Raw genomic sequence first — 18,248 nt, 5'->3', positions numbered from 1 at the left:
AGACTTGCAAAACAATGACTTGGTCCCACCTCTGTGTTTTTGTGCCAAGTACCAAAAGATAGAAAAGAGGGGAAAATAAGAAATTATGAAAGACCTTTGGAACAGTCTGTAGAAGTGACACTTGGTTATTTTTTTTGAAAGGTCTGAAAAGGCTTTTGAAGATGTATATGTAAATGATGGGGTTGAGTAAGGGGTTGGAATAATCCAGCCAGGATTTTGAATATGCCTATAAGGATATTTTACTTTGTGTCCACATTCGTCTGGTGGTTTCATTATTAGCTGCTATCGAGTTCCCGTATAGTTGTGTTACCACCAGTATGTACCAGCATTTTTTAAAAAAAAAGGACACAAAGACATACTTCCCTGATTACACACTGAAGTTTTTAATGTCTTGACAGAGCACAGCAGTCCTGCACATCAGTCTAAACAAGACGCAGGACCTGATCGCTGCAGGACTTTCACACATTCAGCCCGCCCCTCGCTGCTATTCTACACACAGAAGGACAAGAAAAGCAAAAGCCCTCTGCTGCAAGCCAAAGTATTCAACAGCCTGCAGTTGCCCATATACATCATTGTATTATATATTTTTTGTAGTTTTTAAAACATTACTTCCTTATACATATACTCATTTTGTCATAATTTAAATATTCAGCGGTTTCATACACTAAATTCCCTAGATAGTGAAAGTTCAATAAGATGCATCACACATATACAGAATAACACAATAAGATATGTCCATAATAAACTATTTACCATTAAATAAGAAGAAAAATATGCTTAGTTGTGTTTACTTTGCAGTCGTGGAGTACCAGATGCACAAGGGATGAATAGCAGATTATTGTTTGTGGCTGGTGGGTTGTTTTTTGCTTGGGTTCAAAATACAATACACCACATCACGCTGACAGTGGAGGTCAGTGGTAGAAAAGGTGGTGGGTTCGCACGGGTCACAGGTTCTCACACGTGTAAAATGACAGGGTGAAAGAGAAGGAGCTTTTTCATTTAATGCCAGTTTTATGCATAGACTGTGGCTGTTTTTGAGTGTTCTCACTCACCCCCGTGACCACTGGAAAAAAGACAAAACCAAACAAAAAAAAGGGGGAAAAGGGGGGAAAAGAGAAGAAATGGCAAATCATCAACTGACTTAAAATTCTGAATGTTTTCACACGGCAAATATTCCTGTTTTCCCCGTCTGAATAAAAAGGATATGTAAAGAGCTATCTAGCTAACAGTCACAGAGCTTCAACCCAGGCCAAAGACTCCCTTCCTCTCAGGCTGGAGTCTCGCGTGTCCTGCAGTTGTCTGAAGCTGCACATTTGCTTAAAGATAATGCAGTAACAACATTTGTGTGAAGCAGAGAGCAAGAAAGAAACGGGAGAGGCATCTTCTTTTTTTTTTCCTTTTACGTCAGTTGTTGCATAGGTCGTGTGGAAGCACAGACAACAGCAGTTTTAAATCGCAGGTGGATTTAACAGTGACGCTGAGGGCCTTCCTGAGGCTACAACGGGCAGTTCCTCCCGTCCTGCAAGGCTGAAATGAAGAGGAGGAGGAAAAATGGACGAAGAGCAGCAGCGTCTATCTGAGGGTGAAGAATTTGCAGGCGATCCTTTACTTCTGTTATTCATTCAAGCCTTCCTCTCCTCGTGTGAGTGAGTGAGTGAGTGATGGGTGGATGGATAAATGCGAGATGAGCGTAAGAAGGAGAAGAGGTAACAGGGAGAATGTTTCCTTCTAAGAGTCGAATGGTGGCAGGGGGCTCTCGGGACGAGAGGGCCCGCCCTTGTTTGACCGGCTGTTTAGGTGATAGGAAAGAAGAGAGAAAATAAAAAGACGATCTTATTTGCCAGGATGAAGAGATTACAACAAGTAAGAGATTACAACTAAAATCGTAATGGTGAGGAGGCACCAGAGAAATGACGATGTTCACCTCCAGGGTGAGGGGGATATTATTGCTTTGCCACCAGTTAGTAATGTGTAGCCACGGGTTATTCCGGCATAGGAATTATGTAATTAAGATGTGGCCATGAGATATCATCTGGTAAGATTACATTTTTGAATGATGAATCGCCTGACAGCCAGATGAATATTAAAAATCATCAAGGAAATAAAATCCAGCTGTTCTTTTAAACTATGCATGATGGTTAACATACAACAGATTACCCACACCGAGGCCAAACATTAACAACTAGTGGCTGTTTAGTTAGCAATAATATTTTACAGCCACGTGAGAAACAGGTCAACTTTTACAACAATGCTAATGGTAATGAAAACCATGATTTGCAGGGTGTGAGACAGACCTCCTCTTTCACGGTTTGTTCTTTATAGTTTAGCTCACAAGCGGACTTGATTAAAGTCAGTCGCCTTCACACTCGAATATGGAAAACTGCCATAACACATTAACTCAAACTCTGAATAGTGCAGTGAGAAGACACCAGAGTTACAAAAAAGTCCAGCTTGCATCACCTCCCTTATGAAATACTTTATCCATCGTCACTTCTGCTGATTGAAACATTTTCTGCCTCTTACTTTAACTCCGAGGCTGAAATGCTGCAGAGGAACTAAAGCATTTACTCTCTGCACAACACCAGTATTTACAGAGTCAAAGTATCCATCAAATTACCATGAAGTATGTTGCAAGTTCTTGGTATTAGTGGATGTTTAAGTGAACTGAAGAATTTGTGCCATTTTATCTGAAACCGTTGTGAAAATCTGCCAGCGAAAAATTCTAAATTTCTGCTTTATCCCTAAAATTTCATCTTTTTTTAAGGGAAGGATTCCTTAAAAAAGGAAGAAAATAAATAAACATGAAATAAAAGAACAATTGATGAATGAGAGAATAATAAGAGAGAATACTTATTAGAAATACTCAGGCATAGCTTCATGCTAAATGTCTACCCTTTTAGTTTAAAAGCAGGAAAAATGTTTCCGTGTTTAAGTGTTTGCACGTGTTTGCACGTGTTTACTAGACTGTATACTGCGTGCGTGCACACGCTAACTGATTTGCTTCATCAGTCTTTACATAGATTGAGTTCTCAGGGTGCAGCATGTTTGTAAGTCATGCAAGTGTGATTCAAGTATTCTGCGTCACTGTATGAGGGAGAGAGGTGGAGGTGAGGAGGAGGGAAAGAAGAGGAAGCGAGGGAGAAGCAGGAGCTGGGAACCAGCTCAGGTCAGACGAGGCAGAAAACGACAGGAGGGTGGCGCTGTTGTCTGTGGCCTCTCATCCAGGGGAGAATTAAACGGAGGAGGAGGGGAAGGACGGAGGAGCCAGGGAGTCTAGTGGGTTGGAGATGGCGGGGGTCTCCGACTGCCGTGGACACACAAGCACAAAGGAGAGACTGGATTAGTGCCGTTGCTCCCTGTTGACAGGTTTACAGCCCCCATGTGTACATTCATGCACAAACACACAGAAATACTGTATCTTCAAGTAACACATGGAGGCATCCAAAAATACAACCAACGTGACAAAGATTTGAAGCTCAGTTAAGTGAAGGCGGTGTTCCTGCACATCCAGCTGCTGTTTATCTACAGTAACGTGCAGTTTGTTCAGTTGTAGTTCTGCTACAGGAGAGCAAATCCACTGATAGGCATTAAAGTTTTAAGCAGCAGTTGTTGCTGATTGAAGGGAAGATTAAACTGATTGTTAAACACAACAAAGAGAAGTTGACTTGTACAAATGCAAAGTGTTTGCTTGAAGGTAAACATGTAAGCAAATATGAATGTGTGACATTTTAGAGATGCAGATATACTCTCTTATTCCCAGTTAGGGCGAACCATCTTTTATTCACTCCATAATTTAGTCTAACATCTTTGCGCTCTGTACCATTGCACATATGATATACCTGTTGGTATTGCCTGTTTGTCGATTCTCTTACGTATGATGCTATGCCTGGTCAGTGAGTGTTACCAAAACATTCACAAGGTTTGCAGATTTTGCAAGACAATGGCAGATATGGCTCAAAAGAAATATATGCCCATTTACAGTTACATTCAAACTACAACTCAAAAACTGTTAACAGACAGTACAGCAGCCGAAACAACAGTAACATAATGGAGAATATAGGCGTATATATTGTACTGTATAGCATCCATCGCCTGAGACCATGAGAACGAACTTTGGCTTCCTTTTATTCCTCTTTTCTTAGCGAGAAACTTGGAAACATTGTGTTCAAATACAATTTATCTGGCCACCTCCCAGCCCTGCATTATGACTGCATCCCACTTTGTCCCACACACAAACTCAGAGCTCAAATCATCTCAAACTGGTTTCCTAACGTGAGAATAGGAAACTACTGTACTCAAATAACCTCAACAGTCACAGTCTAGTGTCTGATCTTTTTGCAAAGCTAGCTGGGATTGCTGATGGCAGCTTATACAACTTATTCTCCAAAGAAAAAATTTATAATCTCATTATTATTTATAAATGAAGATATGGCTTGTACTTACCAAGTGCTCTTAAAGGGTAATACATTTGTTAGTTAAACTATAGAGTATTTACCTAAAAAATAAATCACCAGTAGGGCTACTCCACATTAACTAAATCCTGCAAAGAAAAGTGATTTTGGTAAACAGAGCACTGTGTCACTAAAAGAAAGCATCAGACACATCGATATAAGCAGGTATGGGAGGGATTTTGTGGCATACACACATATACAACACAGCACCAACATTAGTTAGGTCCCGGACATCTGTTGCGAGTCTTCTTGGCCTACACCGGGGGTGTCCAACTCCAGGCCTCAAGGTTTTAGATATCACCCTGGGTGAACACACTTAAATCAAATGATTCGTTCATTACCAGGCCTCTGGAGAACTTCAAGACATGCTGAGGAGGTAATCTAGCCATTTAAATCACCCGTGTTGGATAAAGAATACATCTAAAACCTGCAGGACACCGGCTCTCAAGGCCTGGCATTGGACACCCCTGGCCTACACTGACAAAATGTCCTCCTTTGGTGCTCTTTACAGACAAAATAACATCAGACTGAGCTTGAATTGAGCTCAAGCCACTGATGCAAACATGCAAACACACACTCTGCGCCGGGTGTGTGTTTGCTCATGCAGCCCTCTGAGAAAACAGTGGTGAGAAAAGGAAAAGGTCATGCAGTGAAAGGGATGGTTTCTGTGAGAAAGGGAAAGAAGGAAAGTCGTTGTGATGATGATGATCATGGTTGCAGACAGTACCCAACGTACCAGTAATGTTAGTCCTCACTGGTCAGTGATAGTGATTCTGTAGAAGGAACCATAGCAGTGTGTGGGACAGAGGTGTGGCAGGGGACGGAGGGGTGAAGAAGAGGAGACAGAAGAGAGAAAAGGAGCGCAAACAGTTACAGCGCAGGAAATGACCAACATCGCATGTGCGAAGCTCTCACTCATGGCAGCTCACAGTACAGAAAAACTGGATTGGAAGATGAAAAATGGGCACTTAAAACAGATTAGTTTTAGTGAAGATGTTAAAAAGCTGTCATTTTCCAGTGAGAGCTTCGCTCAGCCACGTTAGCGTCCTCTACAGTAAAACAGGTGAGCTACTGACAGTTAGCCCCAGGTTAAAGAGGTTAGCTAGCTCACAAACACAGGAAAGGGGGGGGGGGGGGGGGGGGGGATTTTAAATGCATACAATTAATGAATACCAGAAAGGAAGCCCCTCCACATTCCCATCTCCCCTTCATTCATCAGATCATGTTTTAATTCAAAGGAATCCAGACGACCTCGCTTTTAGCAACAGATTATTTAACAGGTGATGCCTGACAACGTGCTGAAAGTTTGGTGATGGCTGAAAGATACTAGCAAGGTGAAAGAAATTAGTGAGATGTTGTAGTTGTAGTGCCTATATGGGGATAACTAGCAATCTACCAGCCTATTAATCTATCCTCTATCAAAACCAGCGCTTTCTACTGTCCTTTACCTCCTTTATCCCCTCATCCGGGCGTCTTCACATCCCCCTTGTTAACAGAGAGTATCCACACTTCAGCTTTGGTGACGTCACATTATCTTAAATTGTAGTTTGGATGTCAGTGTCCTTGTAAAATCTACTGCGGCTTACTCTATGATGGAAGAGTTTCCACTCACCTAGGCACACTTGGGGGTGCGCGGTTAGGCCTGGAGGGCACGGTGGGTGGTGGCCCACTGTATGGGTCAGGAGAAGCTCCGGGGCGAGAAGGGACAGGGGGACCCCCTGCAGGAGGAGGCCCAGGTGGAGGACCACGAGAGCCTGGACGGGCCGGGGGTCCTGGTGGAGCCCTGCGGTTTGGAGTTGGACTGGTGGCCGGAGATCTTGATAAGAAAGTAGAAGTGAAGAGAGGAACATAAAAGGAGAAAAACATCAGGAAAGTGTCAATAAGTCAGATGCTGCGTCTTTTTAGAATATTCTTATTTACTTGACCATATGTCAGAATTAGACATGGGCTTTGTTCTCCCCAACCTGTTCCCACACGTACTCTCTCAGTCCCACAGTCTGATGTCTCATGTGCCTTACCGTCCTCCAGATCCGCTACGCTGCACCTGAAGCCAGGAATCGTCCACGGGTGGTGGCATGGCGGTGGTTACAGTAGATGTGCTGATGTCGCCGATGATGTTGAGAGCCTCCCGCAGAGCGTGGTACATCCGCAGCATCTCGTCACGGTGCTGGGCCTGCTCCTGAGACTCCTCCATCAAGCTGTTCTGGTCACCACATGAGTACAGCTGGGCCAACAGCTCAGCATTAATGAACTCTTTAGTCTGCACGCAGAGGGAGAGAAACACAGCACGCTGTCTGTCAAATCTCAAAGTCCTGTCGTCTCAGCGTGACATACGAGACAACAGCAGCAGACTCACATTGTTGATCATGAGATGCATGATGGTCTTCGGCATCAAGTCGCGGACGGTCTTGTTGACGATTGCCATGTAAGAGTCGACCAGGTTGCGGATGGTTTCCACTTGCCGCTCCAGCTGAGGGTCCATGCTGTGCATGAGGTTGTCAGAACCATTTTCATCACCACCATCACTCTGTGAGACAAATTAGGGTTTTGTTTTAAAATGTGTGTGTAGCAGAGTTACAGAGAGGGTGATAGCACTTCAGGAATGACAGGAAGGAAAAGGTTTTCTCCAGGAAATTATATTACCAGCTGAATGATGAACACACAATTCATCAGTGTAGTTAAATGTGGATGAAAATAATTAAATAAAAAGAATTTCTTTATATTTTGCTTCCAAGAACTCAGACTTTCTAGTAATTTTTAACATGGTCTTGAGCAATAATTCTTCAGGTTTTCTGAAGATCTTTCACACTTTCTATTGGACACGGCTTAGACATTTATTGGCTTTTCACTCATTTTCAGTCCAGTCCTCCTAACTGACCACTTTCACTGGATTATTTTTTCCTGTTTGTTAAGCCATAACAAGTTCACCTAACTCAAGGGATTAAGAAAAGATTATTTAGTCAAATTTACACAGTTTGATAGGCATAAAATGCTATCTTTGCACCAGCAAGGTGATTCCCTATCAGTGGTTCAAAAATCTACTCCTAATGATTACGCTAAACTATCCATTTACTGATCACTGTCAGCTACACAACTCAGGTACAGGTCCATTTAAGTAAAAGTACAGTTCATGCTTTACATAGAAAACACAGAAAAGTGATCTAGTACCCAGAATAACATACCTTTCCTTCCTTCTCCTACAACGCCAAATAGCAATGAGAGATAAAAGACATTGAAAAGGACAGATGGCAAATGAGAAACACAATAACATTAAAAGAGACTGCAGAAGGAAACATCACAGCAACCACCTGAGCTACTACTGGACACAAATAATATGAAGTGGGAATAAATTCCACATTTGTGAGAGTGTTTGCGTCACAGTGTTGTCTGTGCACGTGTGCTTTAGATGAAATCTTACCGTGACCCTTTCAGGATAAACTCCGGCTCTGAGGAAGGAGGCTTTCCAGGCATCAACGTCTTCCTGACTCTCACACGCAAGCTCCAGCTGACGGTAGTCCTTATACACATTTCTGTGGAGACACAGTGTGAGCAGTGCACTCCAATAGTCCCGTCTCATCAGCTGTACGTCCTTCCACCAGTGAAGGTTAGTAACTAAATACAGTCACTTTAATGTAAAAACTTGGAACTTGTTCTTTCCTCCAGAATTTCTGTTTTCACTTTATATTATCTTACTTCATATTTTCTACTCCACTATACTACAAAAATAGCTTTTTTGTTACTTCACAACATTTACTTTATAATTCTGGTCATTTTTAATCTACTTTTTTTGTTTTGGATACAAAACTCTTATCATTTTTTGGGATTAAAATGCCCCAAAGTATAATTTAGTGCTTCTTATCTACAACAGTAACAACAATAAAGTCTGGCTTACATGTAGATACTTAAAAATGTCATGCAACGCTGGAAAGGGCACTCTGCACAATTTAAAACCTTTACTTTCTTAATTTAAGTTCATTTTTATTATACTCTTGTCCTTTTACATTGGAATAATTTTTACTTAGGACTTTAAATTATCTGCAGACTTCCCCAATATCGGGATATTCTTTAAGCTTTACAACTACATCCTCACTGGCTGTCACACAGAAATCCCAAAACTCATTTAATGTAAACATAAAAGTGGGCGAAAGAGCAACTTTTAACGCTGTGGTGCATTTAAGTTGTTTCTGCGTTACAGTGTTAATGTGTGTGTCTAATAACACCTCTGTTCGGTGTTGAAGAGGGCAAAAATATGCTTGCTGGACATGAAGCCTTTCTCCACATCGCGCAGCTTCAGGTTGTCGACCTGCAGCATGTACTTCTTCTCCTTCTCCTGCAGGGGGTGAAAGAGACACAGCAGTGAGTAGAACGAGGAGGAAGACTTCCCTGATAAAGAGGAGAAAGGGTCATGCAGATACTCTCACTGTATAAAAAAAGAGTCGCTTTAAAGGAAAAACTAGTGCAGATGCTGCATTATGATCACTCTGGGCTGTGAAATTTAGAGCTACGCATACAATTGTATTATGTAACATATATAGTAAATGGTGAGTGTGTGAAAAAGTTTTTGAGTCATTAGTTTGCGCTGCTGATACAGACAAAAAGATAGCAGGCTAAAAGAGACAAGCGGATAAAAAAGGTCAGCGGAAATGAAGAGCAAAAGCTCGCACATTCAGTTCTACAGCAGACGAAAGAAAAGCAAAGGAGATGGATGGGAAAGTACAGTCTGTGGTTTTGATTACAGTTGTGCAGTCAAGGGGGTGGGGGGGGTGGGGGGGAGAGAGCAAGCAACAAATGAGAAACACACAGACAGAAAGAGAGAGGGAGAGCGTTCCAGGCTAGAAATCTCTTGTACTTGTAAATTTGCACACAACATATGATACACAGACGTCCAACTATTTATGAATCAGGGAACCTCAAAGTTTGTCAGCTCAGTCTGATCTCTATCTTTATCTCAAGCAAATAAACTCTCTCTCACACACACACACACACACACACACACACACACACACACACACACACACACACATACACACACACACACACACACACACACACGTATATATATATGCCGCGGTTGGACTTCTCAAAGTCTATTGATAGAACATCCAGTTTCTTGAGTCACGGTGCATAATATGCTGTGTGTGTGTGTGTGTGTGTGTGTGTGTGTGTGAACGACAATAAAATGAGAATTAACAAAATGAGATTCCAAAAATAGCATGAGGTTGGTGAGTTTCTACAAACATTCTCTAAACACAGACACAGAAATACACACACACACACACACACACACACACACACACACACACACACACACACACACACACACACACACACACACACGGGCATGCGCACACATACACACACCCTGCTTTGGTTCCAAACAGCACCTTTTGAGCGTAGTCTCTAACTAACCTTAAAACCATCTGGATGGCTAACCACGGACTTGCCCTGCCCAACTCAGCATGTGTGTATGTGTGTGTGTGTGTGTGTGTGAGTGTGTGTGTGTGTCACAGAGAGAGCAAGACAGACGGGGATTGAATGTGTGACAAACTCCTTCATCAAAGGATTTATGAGCTGTGCAGCCAAATGGTCATATCCCCTGAATGCATGTAAAACATCACAGAGACACACATAAAGACACAAACACATTTGGCAGCGCCCGTACACCGAGGTGTCCGCTACCCAAAAAAAAGACGGCTACACAAGAAGTCACCCCAGGCCGCTGAAAGCTGACATCATTATTTTATAAAACTGGTGAGTTCCCATCCCCCCATTTCTCTCTTTTTCTTCAATTTCACCATCATCTCTTTTCTTTCTTCACCCCCTCCCCTCCCTTGTTCCTCTCACTCTCTGGCTTTCCCTCTCCCTGGGAGTGAGCAACCTTGGATTGATTCATACATTTTCCTCTCCTCTGGCCAGTAAATCCAGTCAGGAAAAATGGAAACAGGGGAAGAGGAGGGGCAGCGAATGTGCACATGATGTGGGGAAGGTAAAGAGAAAATACGCCAACACGGAGAATAACTATGTTATACAAGAACAGCAACAGTAAGAGAGAAATACAAATGATTTCTTGAGTTTTCTTGAATATTAGTGGGGGGTGCAGATGATGCGAGAGTGGAAGATTTGAGTTTGAGGTTTGATCAGTCTGGCAACCACACATGCCAGAAAGTCAAACAACAAATTGATGAATACCAGATATCTGCTAAGACTGTCCATGTATTTGTCCTATTGCAACATCAAATAAGACCATTATCAGTCAGCCAGTTTCTTGTGTGTGCATGTGTTTCTTTTTTATGTGTGTGTACTAGGATTGGGGGGGAAGTAGGTGCTTGAGTGCTTTGCCATATGCTCCTATAAAATCCAGGCAGTGTGAGTGGGCAACGTTACAGATTTCAGATGTTAAGCACACTCGCAGGGACGCATGAGAAAACAAACCTGCAGATGCACACATGTGGTCTGAAATGCACACTTTCTCTGCACAGGACCAAGCTTCAAGTAGACACACACACACACACACACACACACACACACACACACACACACACACACACACACACACACACACACACACACACACACACACACACACACACACATTCATCAACAGGTCATTTGGGCTCACTTGGACACGAAGCTCCTGATTCTGATAGCTGCTAAGCAGGATTTCAGCTCTAGATGAGCATCCGTGGTCTCATCTTTCATAGTGAACCATAAGTTATCCTCATGAAAGAGTGAAACTGGGCACAATTGGGTAAATCCTTCTTTCATAATGGTTACATTGTTCATTTTTATCAGGTTATCCTATGTTAAAAGACAGATGGGCGTAAAATGTGTTCTGCTTATTATATGGGACGATTTTTAGGCAGGTGCTTTGAGAAAATTAGTCACAGTGTTTGACTAAATCCATCTGTCATTACTTAATTAATATTCCACAGAGTTTCCATTACTCTTTAGATTGATTGTAATTGTATTGGCATCAATGCAGAAATAGCAGAGGCTGATTACCACCAGACTGAGCTGCAAAAATACACCTTTTTAGGTTTAGTTTGATATTTTCTTTAAACACGTTTACATTTTTTCACTTGTACACAAAACACAGGTGTGATCCTTGTTGGGGGGTTTTTATGGTTTTTTTTTTTCCGTCTGAACACCCACACCACACACACACACACACTACAGGCGGGCACTTAGTAGTTGGTATTTGGAGCAGTGTGTGAACAAAGTGCTTTTCATGGTTTTGTTTTGCTAGTGTGTAAGAGCAGGCTCATTATAGAGAGTCAGGAGAAGTTCACTTCTGGATTCGTAAAGGAACTTCACCACTCCGTACGCCATCCCAAAAAATATCTAAAAGAGTCAAACACATAAAACGTTCGAATATGGGCATTTCTCACACACACTTGGAGGTGGTAAACACCAAAACACACACATACATGGGAACATTAACCAATTAACACTCTGAAACAAATCGGAGTAGTTTGGTTGGCGAAACCATGAAGATACTCGTTTATAGCATCCATGTTGTTTTAAGAGGCTGGATGTCTTCGTATGTGTGCGTGCACGTGTGTGCGGTGGTGCGTTACTGTGTATGTTGATGGGAGTCTGATAGAAAAATCCTGGTGACTTGGGCCATGCATCAAAGGCCTGCGGAGAAGCCGCACGGCATCTGGGAGCAATAACGTTGCTTCTAACCCTTCATTACCACAAAGACTGGGCCCTGGGTGGCAGCCAATGGTAATTTTCACAACCCTCCTCCTCACCTCCCTCTGCTTTTCTTTCCCTCCATTCTTCTGCCATTTTCCCCATTGACTTCTGTCTTTAAGAAGAAAAAAAATTAAACACAGAGGGGATTTCTTTTAAAAAAGGCGCACGGAGAAAGTAGTATAGAGTGAGGCTCAGTGGGTTTGATGCACTTGTTCAGACCAATTTCATCAATTTATAGATTTTTGTAGGAACCGATTTGTCACAACGTTCTTGTAGAAAAGATTTGTTTGTGAACATAAGCATCTTTTCGTTGTGTGTAACGAAAAAACCCACTGACGTACGCAAAAGCCATGTTTGGTCTGTGAGCAACATATGAGAAACAGAGACGGCATCTGAGGAAACCTAATTTGACTTAATGCTGTTTGGACTTTATTTAAAGTAAGGCCACATGTTGCCAATATTTAAATGAGGAACAGACAATGATTTAGCTAAGAGAATTACAACGCTGAAGAGCTGGAATGGAGCTATTCTGGGGCAGTGTGTAAAAACACACAGCTGTTCATGACTCATCTGGCTAAAGATTGCGCAATAATGCTCATAACAAATCACCTTGAGCAACGTGCCAGGGCCCACACTCTATAATCCTCCATTTATCATGCAAAAGTGCCTTTTTGATAACAGCATGTCAGGTGCACATGTTTCAGGAACTCGAATCTAATCTGAAACGTCCAATTTCGCAGTGATATGAACATTAATTCTCACATTTTCTTTTTTATGACAAGGTTTTGGCTCCTTCGATTATCTTTTTTCATTCCTTCTTACAGAAAAAAACCCCCAACAGCCTTTGAGCTTTGCTTTGAGATTTTCCTGTGGGAACTGCACAAATGTGAACAAATGTCTTTGTGGAGAGATGAAACATGCTGACTGCAGTTGAACGCAGCCTGGCAGGTTAGTGATACCTTCCTGTTTAGTGGTTAATTGCTAAACAGTCAATTATCTGCCCTGAATTTACTCCTGCAGAAGGTCAGTGTTACAACCTCGGGGCTATCAAGGACATGTGATCAATCACCGTTGACCACCAAAGCGTAAAAGAAAGGTTGGCCAGCAGACTAACTATATAAAAAATCCACACACGGCGGCAATCTTGTCTGGTGGAGGGCAAATGTTCAGCTGGTGTGTTTTGTGTCTCACAGCAAAACTCCCAGTACAAACCAATCACAGCTAAATGACATGAAACCCCAGTTCCCTCACAAGCAAATGAGGCACGCAAGCGTCTGCCAGTGTTCACGCATGTTTTTCATGTAAGGATTATGTACCTTAAGGTAAACACGTGATGTCAGAATACGGGGGAAACACTGTGAATGCTTTTATAGAAAATGTAAATGCTACACTTGGCACTGACCCACATACATTTGCAGTAAGTTCAGTCTCGTGAAACTTCATGAGCATTAAAGCTGTGTCAGGCTAAAAGTCAAAGAAATAAAAAAGCATGAAATAAAAAAACAAACAAAATATAATTATAAATACACCATTGGAGAAATGCACTTTATTTTATAATGTGTAAAACAGTCACAGAAATAGCAAAAATGTATGTTTTATACATTTTTAAACCTCAATAAAATTGCCACGCAGATACACATACACAGCTGTGTTTCCATCACATCAGCGGCCATTACCTCCAATTATATTAATTGCCTAGAAACTTCGCCTCACCCTGTACCTACTGACAGCCCAACCCCAACCTTGAACCTGAAGCTCACTTTAATTTAACTCTAAACAAACAAATTCATCGCTTAGTGAGTTATGTTGTGGTCACTTGGATCCTCGAGTCACCCGTATACTTTGTTTCATGTAGTCATTTTTGTTCTCACACTATGCTCCATGTTTCCAAAAGAGGAACATCATCAGCATTATCATATCATAAACTAAATATATGAACAGACCAGCCTGTGTCCCTCTCCCTTCATTTCTATAATCTCAAATCTTCTTTTCCATTCATGACAGATTTTATCATTCTTACAGCCTTTCTGACTTTCCCTGCTACATCATCCTGCGCTCACTTCCATTAACTTAAGTATGTTTAATATCTCAAACAGACATTTATCACCCCTTAATCATGTCACTACATTCTTTTTTTGTGTCTCTATCTCCCAGCCTCTGACGCTGGTGGCCTAGGCCTTTTTTGCATGGGTTCTCTCTGTCCAAAGAAATGCTTGTTCGGTTAACTGGTGCTTCTAAAATGTGTCCCTCTCTCTGTATTTTTTGACCCTGTGATGGACTGGTGGCCCGTTAAGGGTCCTCATGGCCTCACCCGCTGTCGGCGTGGTCAGGCTCCAGCAATCCTGAGCTGGATAAATGAGACGGATGAGGCTCCCAGTGTTTCCTGAGCCCTTTCCTCAAGCCAATTAAAATATGCTCCTTTCAACAGATAAGTATCGCTGATACGATATCACATGAGAGAAAGGAAAAATAACCGAGCTATTATTCGGTTCACATTTTCTGTTACCCAAAGAATTATGGCTGTTTGTCTCTGGATAGAAAATGAGCTGCAAAGTTTCACAGAAACACGCACATTAAAACACATTCAGCCATTCAGATTTACAGGCTGCTTCCACAATTACGTACAGAGCGCTCTCTTAAATACATTTACAGAGCAACACCCGCAATCTTATCTTCCCCACACGCAACGCACGAAAGACACAGTTTCGCCCACGAACTGGCGGAGCTGCTGTCAAAGCAGGAAAAACAAAGTCAGAACCATGAGGTTTTTCTGTGACAGTATTAAGCAGCTGTATTTCACGGCAAGACGGAATAACATGGGAGCGCAGATCACGCGTGTGTATGTGCATACTTTCTCAGCATTTCTGGCTTCCCTGACTAAGAGTCTGAAAAGTAAGCTGTCTGCCTGGTCATCCAAACAGTGGAAACAATGTTAGCGCGACCGCAGCATTTCCCCCACCTACCCATTAAAATTCACTCTTTCCAATCCTCCAAACCCTAAACTCGACTGCAACACTAATCCATTTTATGTCCTATGAGGATTGGTTTCTGTAATTCTCTTTTTCTGGCTTGCTAGGTTTTTTTTTTTCATTTTTTTGTTGGACCTCCTTGTTCATGGGGCATCGTTTCGCCCCCCATTTTGAAGTTCTTCCCCATTTTTCTAGCCGTCCAAGCGGTACTGCTGACTCGTCTCTCGTGGGATCGTGCCTGCTTTGATTTGGAGCTCAGGTCGGAGCTCAGAAACCGCAGCTAAAACAAACACATGGCCTTGGCCACCACTACACTGCACACGTACTACTACACACACACACACACACACACACACACCTGGAAACACTAGCACTAATTACTCTTGTCTGCTAGAAGTAAGGACCAAACCTAACTGTGAGTGCGTGTGAAGCCCTAGAAAGTAAAGGAGGAACTTTTGACTGGTTGTGTCTCAACACTGCCTTTTCCCTCCTCTTTTGCACACACACACACACACACACACACACACACACACACACACACACACACACGTCTTTCGCCCTGGTTCTGATTTACCAGTCGTATGTCACCCTTCCAAGCAGCAACCAACCCACCCCCCTTGCCACCACTCTGTGTGTGTGTGTGTGTGTGTGTGCTGGGAAGGCTGCAGAGCTGCATAAAGGGCTCTTTATTCGAGTCGGACAGGGAGAGGAAATCAGCTTTAGAAATAAAAACAGAAGGAGCAAGAGAGAGATGGAGACCACAGGGCTGCACATCTGGAGTTATTACAAGGCTTCCTCCTGCTTGCCAAGAAAACGCCGACATTCCTGCCCCTTTCTACAAAGACCACGGAGCCTCTCCTCTCATCCAGGCTCACTCCTACATGCACAAATCCATCACTCATACTCATAATATATATATTTATATATGTATGCTCACATGTATCAAAAGCAGCGATGCACTGCATTGAGAACACGCAAATGCTTTGCGAAACACATAAATGCCTCCACGTGAGAGCGCAAACGCGTCCACATACGCTTCCACTAAAAGGCTCCCTCCCTCTGCAGCCAGTCCTTCACTCCCTTTCCAAACTTTTACAACACGCAGGCCAAATGAATGTGTCTCACTTCCTGTTCACCTCTGACCTTCCACTTTCTCCCTGCAAGCCAGAAGAGGGAGACTGGAAAAGGAGGGGTGAGCCAGACAGAGGGAGTGGAGAGAGAAAGAAGAGAGGAGAAAGGAAAAATAGGGGGCCGGCGAGCTCCTCCTCTTTCTCTCTCCATATCTCCTCTCTCTCTCTCTCACTCCTTTTCTCCTTCTGTCTCTCAAAGGGAGAACTTGGTGGCCAGTCCCTTGCCACGTCAAACCTCCAGCCAGTCCACCTTGCCTGCTACCGGAGATCCCCCTTTGTCTTTTTCTTTTCTTTCCTTTTTTGCTCTAGGAGCATTTGAACCCCGATCAGCCAAGGTTTCCCTCAGCAGTGTGGCAGCAGCGCTGAATGAAAGAACAGGCAAATTCAGCAAGGATTTGGGAAAGAAGAAGCATCACCTAACGCAGAAAGATGCAAAGAAGTGAAACGAGATCGCCAAGACGCAGGTATCCCCCGCTTTCTTTCTTTCCATTCGGCGTACGTCTAAGGAGACGAAAGGTTGCATACTCCGGCGTTTTAGAGGGACGTGTTGGGTTGGGAGGATTTCGGCTGACCACAAATATTATCTGATAAGATCTGTTCCAGGGAGATTAACAGCACTTGCACTTGCAGCTGTTTTTAACCATAAGTACTTGAAACTCTAATGACTTTTGTTCGGTTTGGCCTGAAATTTTAAGGGAACTAAATGGGGCTTAGGCTGCACTAATTTGGGCTAAATAGGTTGACCATTTTTGTGTGTTTTGGCATCTGTGCTGGGCTTTATTTTTTGCCTTTAATCTTTTCTAAATGCAGAATTCTTGCAAAGAAATACTAGTTACTTTGTTACATTAATATTTAAGACCAAAATTCTCAGATTAAAAAGCATATAATTAGCCGATGAGTAATTAAAGCTCATTGGCTACATATAACAGATTTATGACTTCTAAATGTGTTATATTTGATATTTAACATTAATTAAACACTTTCTGTGTGTTTGTGTTTCCCCCGTAGAGCTCGGTGAGGAATGTTGCTTTTCACAGCGGGAAACAGGAAGGAATGTCACAGAATCTGCCAATCAGCGCCTATCACCTCCGTCTAACCTCTCCCGCTCCTCCTCCTCCTCCTCCTCCACCACCTCCTCCTCCATCCCTTCCATCCCAGCTCACTCAATCATCCCCGATCGGCCCTTTGCGGCAGTCAGACTGCGAAGATAAGCCAGGCCCCGGAGCCTGGCTGCAATCACAGTGAGTACGATTAAGAGTGTGTGTGGTGATATATCTGATTCTGATTCTGAGCGCATGAGTAAAGAGTCCTCCACAGCGCTACCCTTCAGCCGCCCGGCCCGCCTGCCCAGTGTTCAGACTACCTGTTCAGGAAGTAGTGGTTGTACAGTAGTCTGCACATTGGTTAGGCTGGCCGGGGAAGCACAGGACGACTGCCTAAAAAAAGCAGGATGGGGGGGGGGTTAAAAAAAAAAGTGAGAGCCCTCCAAAGGGCATTCAGCAGGCACAAGCACATCAGGCTGTGGGAACACGCAGCTGCACCACCCCTCGTCCATCTGGACCAGCCCGGGCACGAGCCTAAATAAAGCACCCAAAGGCTCCACCGCAGAAGGCCTAGCCCTCGCCCAGGATGGATTTATGAGTGATGGAGAAGTCCTAAAATTTTGAAAACAGACCCATCAGGTTGTACTCTTATTAAGCTATATGATGTTTGTGTAACCAAGACCTCACTCTGCGACTCAGCTTGTGAAAAATATTTAAAAATCGTCACAATAAAGAGGCTTAAGTTTTCAATGTTGTTGTTTTTCTTTTTTTCTTGAGCAACTTATCACACATATACGGGCTCCACGAAAAGTAAATAAACACCACAGGCATATAGATATAAGTGATGGTTGCGAGACATTTTTAACATGTTGTTTATTTTCCTATGCAACCAAAAGCTGAAACCAGAAAAGTTCAGCCACACAGAAAAAAACCCAAAAAGATAACTAAAGCGCACAG

The 18,248-nt window shown here is 42.9% G+C and overlaps 1 protein-coding gene across 3 annotated transcripts in view; it reads right to left on the bottom strand.

The window, feature by feature from the left end:
* Window positions 1-1,728: 1,728 nt before the first annotated feature.
* dnm1a (dynamin 1a) overlaps window positions 1,729-18,248 on the bottom strand; it is a 51,195-nt gene continuing 34,675 nt past the window's right edge. For 2 of the 3 annotated variants that reach the window (XM_085358311.1, XM_085358312.1), the window contains 7 exons: window positions 8,672-8,781; window positions 7,870-7,981; window positions 7,634-7,648; window positions 6,808-6,978; window positions 6,470-6,711; window positions 6,064-6,267; window positions 1,729-1,789 (listed from right to left, as the gene is read on the bottom strand). In XM_085358311.1, coding sequence (XP_085214437.1) covers window positions 1,729-1,789; window positions 6,064-6,267; window positions 6,470-6,711; window positions 6,808-6,978; window positions 7,634-7,648; window positions 7,870-7,981; window positions 8,672-8,781 — 915 coding nt within the window. Of the gene's footprint in view, window positions 1,790-3,273; window positions 3,305-6,063; window positions 6,268-6,469; window positions 6,712-6,807; window positions 6,979-7,633; window positions 7,649-7,869; window positions 7,982-8,671; window positions 8,782-18,248 lie in introns of those variants that run through there. The other variant, XM_085358313.1, reaches the window with a different exon arrangement.

This window comes from Diplotaxodon limnothrissa, linkage group LG7 (genome assembly GCF_057381915.1).
Source record: "Diplotaxodon limnothrissa isolate DT_005_m linkage group LG7, D_limnothrissa_male_GT1.1, whole genome shotgun sequence".
NCBI classification, from domain to species: Eukaryota; Metazoa; Chordata; class Actinopteri; order Cichliformes; family Cichlidae; genus Diplotaxodon; species Diplotaxodon limnothrissa.
This window is presented reverse-complemented; position numbering and strand designations above follow the sequence as displayed.